The sequence below is a fragment of the Nicotiana tomentosiformis genome, chromosome 12 (assembly GCF_000390325.3).
Source record: "Nicotiana tomentosiformis chromosome 12, ASM39032v3, whole genome shotgun sequence".
NCBI classification, from domain to species: domain Eukaryota; kingdom Viridiplantae; phylum Streptophyta; class Magnoliopsida; order Solanales; family Solanaceae; genus Nicotiana; species Nicotiana tomentosiformis.
Genome location: NC_090823.1, coordinates 123,490,119 through 123,502,604, shown reverse-complemented (window position 1 = coordinate 123,502,604; position 12,486 = coordinate 123,490,119). Strand labels below are relative to the sequence as shown.

Here is a 12,486-nt window from a genome sequence, read left to right as displayed (position 1 = left end):
ACACCGGGAGTCTCAATTGCCAGAAACACCCTTAACTTTGAAGCCAAAGGGTGGTGCACCTTCATCTGCAGCCGCCTTGATCCGTGCCAACATGACAGTGACATTCCACTCTCCTGGGCGATCCTCATAGCGTCCATCATGGCGGGGTACCCAATAAATGTGGGGAACCTCATGGACCAGAACATATCTAAGGCAACCGGGAAGGAGGAAAGTTCCTACCCTTACCCCAATTTCATCACTATGTACCTAGAGGACCAGGGGGTTGAAGGGAGACACTTTGACACGAAGGTGAAGCCTAAAAGGCCCCTCTCTTGGTACAACCTTCAGGGAGCAGACAACCCAAAGTCCAAAGGCAAAGCCCCTACCTCCACTGGCCAGTCTGAAGAGCCAATGGTAGTGGCCACTGGTTCCGAGCCTTCCACAGCGGAGGGTTCGTCGGCTGCTATGCCACCTTCCTCATCCGGGCCTTCTCTCACAGCCCCACTATCTATGCCTTCCTCCTCAGCTTACCCTCAGTCTGCACTGCGGGTCTCTCAGATGCTATCTAGCGTCAACAACTGGTTGCAGGCAGCTACATCAAAGTTGTCTGTCTTATCCAGTGCAGTCGCAGCACAGGCAGCCCCAGCACAGCTTTAGGTACCTCCATTAGTGGAGGATTCATTGAAGGAGCTTTTGGACAACCAGAAGAAGCTCCTGGACAACCAAAAGAAAATCCTGGAGACATTAGATACTCATGGGAAGGTGATCAAGGAGCTGGGCAAGCAGGTCAAAAAGATGAAGAAGACTCAAGCTTCAAAAGAGTCAGTGGAGCTGCTGAAGAAGGAGGTAGAGAAGTTCACTTCTACCGGAGATATTCCACTGGACCTGCTTATGGAGGAGACTGCCCCTGCAGCACAGACAACACAGGCATCAGAGCAGGAGGCTGACAGAGAGCCGGTGAGAGGATTTGTGGTGCCCCAGTTAGAGGACCTGGAGATACAGTTGGAGGACCCGGAGGGAGTTGATGACCCTATGCAGTCCGAGGTCCCCACTAGTGAGCCTGACCCCATGCACGCAAAGACCACATAGGGAGTTTTCTTTACTCTCTATCTTGTCCCTATTCTTATTTTTGCTTTTAGCATTGAGGACAATGCTATCTTTTATTTGGGGGGTGGTCTTATTTTGATTTGATGACTTTGATGACTGGCATGTAATAATTATGATACTATTTTTCTTTATTTTTTTTACTTATCATTATTTTTATTTCGTTATTTTTCACTTTTGGTATGTATATAACTTTACCATTTCATGTATATATTCATCTCTATTTTGTGTATATTCGTTTCACTCCCCTATTGTATATATTCATTTTACTTTTCGTATTTTACTTTATAACTTCTTTTATAATTTTCCTTAATAGCTTAGCTTCTTATTTCCTTTAGTAGCTTCTTTTTGAGTTTGTAGCCTCTTTTTACATTTCTGCGTGATCAATAAGCCTTTGGTTTTCTTAATGCCACGGTTCTTTCCAAAGGTTGATATTGTGTGAACCGGGTGGCACTTCCCAATGATGGATGGCGTGACAACCTTCTTAAGGGATTGAGTCTGTTTTTTATTTTTGCTCTGATATGTTGTAGTAATGAATAAGAGTGTCTCAAGCAGGCTTCACTTGGTACTAATACATTTACCTTTAACCTCATGGTTAGAAACAAGTTGATTGACAAAGAATAGCTCTAGTTGTGACCTTTAGACTCTTGAGTTGACTAAAACTATCATCAAATGGTTTTTTTGAGCCATATGTGATCTTCAATTTTATCTAGGGTTGTTGTGGGCCCTCGACTCTGTTCTCTTTAACAATCCATTATCTTGAGAGAGAAGTGAGGTATTGAATTGCAAGTTCAAGTCCCGTGCCAATAAGTCTAGAACATGCCCTGAATGTTTGTCTAGGCAAAATTCTAAGTGTAGCTCGACTTGAGAAGTGATTGTAGGCTCTCCTTGGTCCCATTTGAACTGTGAGAGATTCCATAGCCTTACCAATATGATATCCCTAGTCAACCCCTTTGAGCCTAAGCCTTTTTCATTCTATAGCCATATTACAAGCCTCCATCCATTTTATAATGACCCTCTCTTGGCACCCAATCTTTCCTTAGCATTCATGATGAGCAATTAGCAAAAACATAAGTTTGGGGGAGAGACGAGGAATTTCAAAGTGATGAAAGGTACAAAGAATAAAAAGAATTGATGAAAAGGAAAGGCAAAGAAAAGGATGAATAGTTAAAAAGAAATATGTCAAAAAGAAAGAAAAGGTTGAAGGGATTCAAAGAAAACAATATTGAAAGGCATGGAATGATGGGAAAAGGAGAAAAATGATTGTCATGAACAAGAAAGAGTGACAATGTGTCTCTCTAGTTCCCCTGAGGAAGAAGAAAATGACTCAAAGATTCAAGAAAGTATGAACTGAAATGAGAAAATGGAGTGCTTAAGGAAAGATGAAACCATCATAGTTCATTATATCCTACCTTGATCCAAAAAGCCTTAATTACATCCCGCTAAAGCCCTATATGAATTCAAGTTGAGTAAGCTTACATTAGTGGTGATTTACATAAGGGGCAAGCTTATGGTACTTAGAGCCGGACTTGTGGCATTCTTTTGAGATTGATAAGCGTACTTATTTACAATCCTTGTTTTGAGTGACACATTCTATAAGGTGAGATTAGCTCATGGAGAGTAGAGGAGGAGTATGGGACCCACAATGACCTACGAGAGAAAGCGAGCTTTCTTGATGAATTGAGTCAACTCTTGATGCTTTTGTGTCATATTAGAACTATGGAACTCAAAAAGTCATAGCATGATGTTGATGATAATGCATTTGTGTAGAGGGTAATTGTTAGTCCCAATTGATGCTTGATGAAGTCACCTTAGAACAACTGAAATTTTCATTTCTTTTTCTTGTGGAGGTGGGAATTACCTTGTTTGCTTGAGGACAAGCAAAAGCTTAAGTTTGGGGGAGTTGATAACTAGGGGTTTTAGCCTATTATTTGCTCTCTTTTGCTTAGGTTTTGGGTCAAAATGCGTAAAGGTATTCCCGAAAACTAACTTAATATGCTTGCTTGCAGGGTTTGGTCAAAATGAGGCAAAGAAGCCATAATCAACTCATGAAGGAGTCAAACCTGCACGAATCCAAGGCTGAGACTGGAGCGCTGAGAGCGGCAGAAAAGCACGGCCGCGTAAGGACCACCGCTGAGGCGACTAATATTACGCGGTCCGCAAAAGTAGATTTAGAGAAGCTGCTTTGAGTACTAAAATCACCGATGACCGCGTTGGAAAGGCGCGGCCGCGAAATCTTTGGCGCGGCTGCGAAGGGAATTCTGCTGAGAGCGCATCTTGAGGTTCAGAGACCCTGCAAGTCAGGCCTAACTGAAGAATGTGGTCCACGTCCAAATTACGCAGCCGCAGTGGAAGCACACGCGGACGCGGTTGAAATTATGCGGGCCGCGAAACTAAGCCCAATCCAAGCCTAGTATTGAAGAAACACGGACCGCGCTCATTATTACGCGGCCGCAAAATATCAAGCGCAGACGCGGTCAGAATTACGCGTCCGCGAATCCTCAAACTTTTAGGAGAGCACGTGAACAACTGGTTTTCCCTTTTTGGGGAATTTTAGAGTAGATTTACCTTCAAACTTTAGATTTTCATCTTGTACTTTAATATTATGGCTTATATTTCATCTTTATCTTTGATTTGTGCTGTTATTATGAGTAGCTAGACCCCATAGCTAGGGTTGTGACCCAACCCTAGTGTGGGTATTTAATGGGTCTTGAATTTTAGGGCTTAATTGTTTATGGGTTAGTGATATTTAGCCTAATTCATGCTAAAATTGTAGAATTAGTGGTTGCAAACACTGATTCATACCTTAATGACTTAGGCTCTTCTTGAGAAAGAGGGACTAAGTCTAGGAAAATTAGGCTAACAAGGAATTGGGGTGAACTCATGAGATTGATAGCCCCAATTAAAGGGTTAAACCTAGAGATAGTAATACCCGGCTTGAGCCAATTTCACTTGTATTGTATGAACACCTATTTGGGCTTGAAAAAGCAAAATCGGGCAAAGTGACTCAAACTACCGAGAGGTATAGAGTGAGCACTTATGTGTGATAGTTATAACGACCCTAAATCATAACAAGTTTGTCCTAGATTCTTGATACCCATTAGATACTCACCTAGGCGGAAGTCACTTCCCTAGTGCCTTTTAACACTTGAAACTTTTCACCAAAAATATTGTACTTACCTTACTCTCAGCATACTATAGTATAAAATTAGAATAGAATCAATAGCTACAATATTTGGAAGTGCAATTAGGAACAACACGCACATCTATATTAGTTAGATACCTAACTCCCAACCAAATTAACTCCCTGTGGAAATCGATCCCGACCTCGTTGGGTAAAACTGCATCGACCATCCTCGCTACTCTATAGTGGTGTAGGTTTGGACGCGATCACCTCGGCCTCGTAACATTTTGAATCTTCCCGGTATCAGAGAAAGGCCTCGTGATGAAGCACGTAGGCCTGCAAACACAAAGAAAAACGATAAGATTATTCATGATTAAAGCTAAGTACATAATGAAGGGACATTCGAAATTACCCGATTTAGCACATGTTGAGCTTTGTTGAATAGGTAGGGCGCCTCTACCTCGTTCATTTTGGTTTGATCCTCTTCGGTCACCAAGAACCCAGGCATCCTCCGGGATGAAAATATAAATTGCCCGTCTCCGAGTAGGATCAACACTCAGAGCTGGGAACTGATTCACTAATGTTGGGCTCGAAGAGGACCCACCGGCTCCCGGGGACGGTGTCTTTTTTGGTACTGGTAAGTCGCCCAACCCGGTAACATCCTCCAAGGTGGTAGAATCCAGTCCATCGAAGAAGTGGTAAAGAGAATCTACTGCTCCTTGGGCCCATTTGCTGAGGGAACCTTTCACCATATGGGCCTCGTTTATCGTTGAATCGATAAACGAAAGCGGCCCAGAGAGATCGATCACTCTAAGCGCCTCCTTAGGTATATTATCTTATGACCAGGAAGTACCATCCAAATTCCCTTTGTCAACATCCCCAGCTCGAGGAGAAACGGCCTCGACCCTCCCTAGTTCGGAGGCTTCGGCCGCTACTTCTTCTATGGCCTCCATGACTTGAGGCAGTTCAGAATCACTCCTCATACGGGCCACCAGATTGGAGTCTTCTTCTTCTTCTTCTTCTTCGGACTCATCCCTTAACCGATGGAGTGATTCCGATGAGAGATCCGGGCACTAACATCTTTGGTTTTGCACATCAGTCGCTTATTCGGTCTTTTCTTTTTGGGGTTCGAGGGGCTCAAAGCTTTTATTTTCTTCTTCTATTTATCCTGCTTCGGAGTAGGGGGATCTGCGTATATGTCGTCATCAGCTGATGGAGGCCTCATTTCAACGTCCTTTGATAAACCTGCAAAATAAAAATATAACGGATCAAAAATCGATAATGAGAACATAAGATCAAATATATTATTAGGGAAAAACTCTTACCATGTTTATGGGCCTCCCATCGGCCTTTCGAGAGCTCACGCCATAAGCGCTCGGAGTAGGGTATTCGTGTCACGATGCCCTCGACCCACTCTTTAAGTTCAGGAATGGAGTCCGGCATTTGGGCTAAAGCTGTATCACATAACATCGATGCGAAACAAACAGAATGAAAAGCAATAAAAGAAATACCCAAAGCAAAGCTAAACTTATGTTTCATGTTCCATTTTTTAGGAAATGGCATGTCCACAACCGGGATTAAGTCCGAAGTCCTCACTCGAACAAATCGACCAAACCAGCTCCGGTCCCTGTCCTCGTCTATGCTCGAGAATAAGGTCTTGGTGATTAATGGCTGTGGGAATGAAAAACTCTTTGATCTTACATATGTACCTCGAGACTGGTTCACACCGACCCGGTACCATAGGCGTATTCTCAACCTTGAAGTCAGCCACAGTCGGGCACCCAACAGGGATATATGATCTCAAAGGGGGTTCCTCAGTAGTAGCATGAGAAACGTTTTCAGAAGGTTTTGAAGAAGAAAGTGTTTTTTTTTAGGAACAGACTTTGAAGTCTTTGCCTTTTGTTTATAAACAACAAAGAAAAGAAGTTGTTGGTAAAGGAAGCTTTGAGGCTAACAGTTAGAAAACCAGATGGTAAATGAGGTGAAATTTTCTTAGAACACAAGAAGAATTTGAGTGTAAAAAGTTCTAATAAATGGATTAGAGGGTATTTATAAGTTTCTCAAGCGGTGGTTCATCTCCCGAAGTAGCCGACCGTCAACTGACAAACATTTAATGCCTCGAAGACTGGACTGACGAGATGTTTCCACTATTCTTATCACCTATGTCATGTATCCATCGTCATGATTTATCGAAATGAATACCGAGGGTTCATATCGTTTTTCATCCTTTGCTCTCCGAAAAATGCCTGATCGAGCATTTGGAACAATAGACCATGCTCGGCACATCTGTAAGAGATCGAAGTTACAGATGAAACCGAGCTCGATATCGAGGTTCAAAGTTCGACAAGACCATCAGATTTGCCATTGAGTTTACCGAAGGCACGACCGATCCTGTTTCTAATGGCCTCGAAGAAGAGCTTTGCCAACTCATCCGACAAGGATCCGTGATTCTTTCCATTAACCAATCATTATGGCGAAAATCACGGGATTAAGTCAAAAAAATAGCTAACGGTCTACATAATTTCATATAAAATAATGTCTTAAAAGCCTAATCTCCTTAAATATATAGAGGGGACTAAGTAACTCAGGGAGGGGATTGTAACATACTTCAAAGAACAAGATACTATTTTTTTCAACTTTGTTCATATTATTCTGGCTTCAATAATATCACATCTAAATTCAAAGGAAGTTAACCTTGTGAGGCTTAAGTTGTTCAATCTGCATGGTTTGCATTTATTTTTCTACTTATTCTTCCATATTAAATCTGATTTCTCACTTTGTATCAAATTAGATCATTTATCCTTAAAACCGCGTATAAATTCAATTGTTATCCGATTTTGGGGTAAATATTATTATTATTATTATTATTATTATTATTATTATTATTATTATTATTATTATTATTATTATTATTATTATTATTATTATTATTATTATTATTATTATTATTATTATTATTATTATTATTATTGAGAAAATGGACAGTATATGCCTTCAATAGCAGAATAAGAGACCAGTATGTATGCAAATTTCAACTTAATCTCTCAACTAATTCCAATTGAAATTTACTAATGCATATTAAGTTATTTAAATCCATACATTTTTTAATATGCTAAAAATAATCCAAGATGCAGCAAAATTCTGAAATCACAAATAAAGGTTACGTGTTCCTATTTTGGGGGGTTATTAATAGATATTGTGATATTTTATATGAGACTGCAAGTAATCATAATTAAATGTTGTTTGACTAAAGTATAATCTACTAATAAAAAATTAAGTTCACCTTCTCCTGATAATGATTGTAATTATTTTATTGAGGCCTGACATTTTGGTCATCATAGAGAAGGATAAAATTAGGGATAGAATGACCACGTAGAAAAATGTATAACTGATTCTATCTAAGAGCAATATGTTAATATGATTGGCAATGGCACGCCTAATAAATTTATAATCTTCACTAATTTCCCTGATTAACGATAATCAGGTGCTAAACTTTCAAAAGCATTCAAAATGAATTATTCCTGGACTTGCTAAACTATGTTCTCTTGTTTATCAGCAATCCAATATCAATTATCTAGTGAAAGGAGTCCATAATCTTTATCTAACACGTGTTTCTTTATCGAGTTTAATGATTAGAACTAACAAACATTTTGAGCGTATTACCAAGCCAGCACGATTATTTTCCTTTTCTTATTCTATTAAAAATTTGGAACTTGCTAAAAGTCAATAAAAGAAGAGATCAACCACAATCAGCCTCCAAAATTTTAGTGAACAAGCAAAGAAAAAAGAAGAGGTTAATTTTACGGATAGTTCAACATTTATTTTATTATATTTAAATTATTAAATTACTTTATGTAATGAAAACGAGAGTATCACAAAAAATCGGTAGGAGGAAACAAATAAAACATGGTGATTTTTATGAAATCTAAGCAAATTGAGTGACTTTTTTATTATAAAAATAGTTTACTAACTTCGGAGCAATAGAATAAAACTTGAGTGATCATCTATGTTTTTAAAAAAAAAATTATTTAAAGGAAGTTAATAAAAAAAATTCAGTAGTAAAATCATGCTTCCAGATGCAGCATCATTCTGAACATTCACAAGAAGGGATTGATTATGCTTTAAGATAAATGCTCAACTCCTCTCTTTCTCTATCGTAATTGATTGGCATTGTGGCAATAAACCAGTAGTTGGCATGTGGCGAAGTATTCATCACATTTAAGATTGATTACAAACAATAAAAGCAAGAAATAATGTGTAGGCGTTGTATGCTAATACTTTAACCAAAGTTCTGCTAGCTACTTGCTTTGCTGCTGCATTTAGCTCCAACGATACGCCCATTTGAGTCACCTAAACCGAGGTATTGGTAACAATTTTCTAGTCTCGTAAAAGAGTATGTGACACAATAGATAGAATGCTAACAAAAACAAAGACTTTTACTAAGAATTTCAAACATAAACATGCTGTGAAATAATTAAGGACATTCTCATCGACTCTATTGACTCTCGTTCTAGTTTGACAGAAAGGTAAAAAGCACTAAATTTTTCTTCCTAGTTACTCCCTTATTTCAAGTTAGATGAGGTAGTTTGATTCGGCACGGATTTTAAAAAAAAGAATACTTTTGAAACTTGTGGTCTTAAAAACTTAAGAGATAAAAGTTTTGTGGGGCCATAACATTTGTGTGGTTATAAAAGCTTGTCATTAAGGATAAAATTAGTAAAATGAAGAGCTTAATGTTGAATTATTTCCAAATTTAGAAATGTGTCATTTATTTTGGAACAAACTAAAAAGGAAAGTACTTCATATAATTTGAAACGGAGGGAATAGTATTTTTGCAACTTACGTAATTTATAATTTAGAATACAGCAATAAAATCTGAAAAGAATTGGGTGACGAGGGAGGTGGTGGTGGTGGTGGTGGTGGTGGGAGAAGAAATGGGGGGAGGGGCTAAAATGGATTGGAATGCTGAGGTGCATGCCACATAGTGTCCACCTCACCGAGATATCAATCCACTTAGGATGACGTTGTCATGGTGGAAGGTCCTAACGGTGAAAGAAAATTTTTGTACCAATTTTATAACGTCAAAATAGTGATGGACCGAAAGTATAACCTAGGATATAAGTAATCCTTTTCGCACAAAAGTATTTTTGACCCTTATGCTATGTTGTATATTCCATTATAATTGAGGCTGTTAGTAAAATTGTCATATCTCAAGTACTCTTGCAAACTAACATGAGTACTAAATTTGGACACTATAATATAATAGTAGTAAGGAAGGATAACCATGGTATAAAATTTTCTGAATACTTGTTCAAAAGTAAAAGTTTTTTGTTGCAGTAAGGTAAATTGGAGTGGTAACTACTTCTCATACATAATTAGAGATTTCGATTTGATCTCTGGGTATAAAGATGCATTTGTTAGAAAGTTTTTTACTCTCAATATGGCTCAATGTGGATTTTTTGGAGTAAATTTGAATTTAGTCGGATCCCAATACAAATACCGAACATCGAATGATAACCCAAAGGTAACTCGTATAAATTTATTGTACTTCTTAACTCTCCTTCCATATGCACTCATTGTGCATGGACCAGACTTGCCTTTGATCTTTAAATCCACAGTAAATTTTTTATTTTTCAACATAAAAGCCATTAGTCCCGTCTGCCACTAAAGCAAACAAGAATTCATTAGACCATATTTCTAGCCTTTCTTCTTTTGACTTCTGACCATTCTCTGAATTTTTTCTTTTTCTCCCACTTCACATTTGAATCTTGTCTTCTCACTACAACAAAAAACTCAAAGATTTAGGCTTTTCTATCCTTCCAATTTACTCTCAGTAATTCTACCCAAAAAAAAAAATAAAAAAAAAAAATGGCAATTGATATGATCTCAGAAGCTCCAAGTCTAGTCACAAGTCCAAGAATTTCTTTTTCTGATGATCTTAGCCAAAAAGATGCTAATGCTAATTCTTCTGCTGCGGCCACTGAAAAATTCCCATTAATTTGCTCAGATTCTAATTCTGAATTCGATTTCTGTATTACCAACAGCACAAATACAGAAACTTCTTCAGCAGATGAGCTTTTCTTAGATGGCTTAATTCGACCTCTTCAACTACAAGAAAAGTTTGTCACTTTAAACCAAGAAATCTTGAAAAATATATCCAAGACTCAACCTTTAAATTCTCCTCCAAATCAACCAACCCCAAGAAATTTTGAAACCTCCCCAAAGGATCAAACCAAATCCTTTTGGCGGATAAGGAGAAGTAGTAGTCTTCATTGTGAAAACAGCAACAAGAAAAGCTCATTTTGGTCTTTACCTTTACTATCACGTAGCAATTCTACAGGTTCAGAAGGTCAGAAAAACAATGCACAATTCAAGAAAATGAAGAATATGAATACATCTGCAGCTAATTTTTACGCATTTCCATCGTCACAAAAGCCACCATTGAGAAAGAATTATGGATTAGGGCATAATTATGGTAATGGGGTTTGCATTAATCCTGTTTTGAATGTGCCACCTACTTTCATTACTAAGGGTACTGCTAATCTCTTTGGTTTGGGGTCCTTTTTTGCCAATGGAAAAGAAAAGAAGGGTAAGAAATGATTTATTTGTACTTAGTACTTTGTTCTTATTGTTCTTACTATAAAAAGTTATTGAAATCCATCATAGTGTGTTTACATAATTTTAGGGGTCGTTTGGTTTGAAGATAATTGATGTTGGGATTAATTATGTTGGTATTAGTTATATGAGATTAGTTATATTGAGATTAGTTATTTGTATGTTGCACTAATCTTGGATTGTCAATTTTACTGATTTATCCTGCGATTATTATTCCATCATCTGCAGGTATAAGCTATCCGTTATTATTTTTTATTCCTGGAATTATTTATTTCAGAATTAATAACCAAACAAAACTAAGATGATACTAAATTTTTATCCCAAAATTATTTTTATTTATCAATGTATCAAACGAATCTTTAATGTTATTTGGTGATGACTTTATTCTTCTTAATATCTTTGGACAGAGGATAAGAATTTGTACTCAGGATATCTGCAGAAGTTGGGTACTTTTTGTCCTTTGTGTCCATCTAAATAAGCAATTAATCATTAAAGTCACAAAATTATTAAAAATGTAAAATTTAATGTGGCTTAGGCTTAGGGGACACAAAGACAAGAGGCCTTTTGTGGTTGTCCCTTTTGTTTCTTTCATTTGAAATCTTGGATTTAAAGGGTTTTTAATATCAATTTCAAGATTACTTTTTGGTCCGACTTTTCGGTTCAATCTTTTGATAAGATATGATATATTTGATTAGGTTCAAACTTTTGAGGAGTGGTTTATGGTTTCAGTTGCTTTTGTGTGTTTTTGTGGGATTCAGACAATAGCATCCTTCCAAAATCAAAATAAATAATGGCTTTTACCAGGGCAAAATGTAAATTATTGGTCTTAAATATATGTGAAATGTAATACTCCCACTATATTTAAGTATTTCCTCCGTCCTAAATTTTCGGTCATGTTTGCTTTACTAAATTCAAATTATATTAACTTTAACCAATATTTAAATATATTTTTCATATTGAGATTGACATGAAAAAAATTGTAACTTCTGATACTTATAGTTTTTATCTTAATTTTAATTTTAAAATATTTAGTCGATCTAATCTAATTTATCTCCAAAAATTAGTCTGATAATTTGGGACGGAGGGAATATATGAAAACTGGTGTTCATAATTGCAATTACTGGTTTGCCCCTAGAATTTGCAAATATTAAACTTTAGTATCTGAAACACTTGAAAAATATGGAGTAACCTGTATTTCAAACGAGGCTGTAGCTTTTACTCACAAATCTACAATTTTTTCTCCAAATGAAATTCATTACCAAACATAACTTCCTAACTACTTTTTTTGAACATCAACGTTTCAAATAAACTTTATTTTTCTTCAAGTATGTTTAGATACTCTATTTTTCTATTATATAAACATTATTTTCCCTAGTCCCACCTTCCATTTTTCAGTCTTGAGTTTTGAGTGACTGCTAAATCTTCTTGAAAATAGAGACATTGAGCATCATATAAATAATAGGAACTCTAAATAATAACAATAATAAATTCAGTGTAATCCCACAAATGGGGGTCTAGGGAAGGTAGTGTATACGCAGTCTTATCAGTGGCGGAGCCACCTTATCCAAAGGGGTATCAACTAACACCCCTTCGTCTGGAAAATTACACTGTATAGTTCGGTAATTTTTATTTTATATGTATATATTACTATATGTTGACTTCCC

At 37.1% G+C, this 12,486-nt stretch overlaps 1 protein-coding gene across 1 annotated transcript; it reads left to right on the top strand.

Annotated features, from left to right (window-relative positions):
- The first annotated feature begins 10,075 nt into the window (after positions 1–10,075).
- On the top strand, positions 10,076–10,807 carry LOC104089952 (uncharacterized). Its single transcript, XM_070191293.1, has one exon. The coding sequence runs from the start codon at positions 10,076–10,078 to the stop codon at positions 10,805–10,807; it is 732 nt and encodes a 243-aa protein (XP_070047394.1).
- Positions 10,808–12,486: the final 1,679 nt, after the last annotated feature.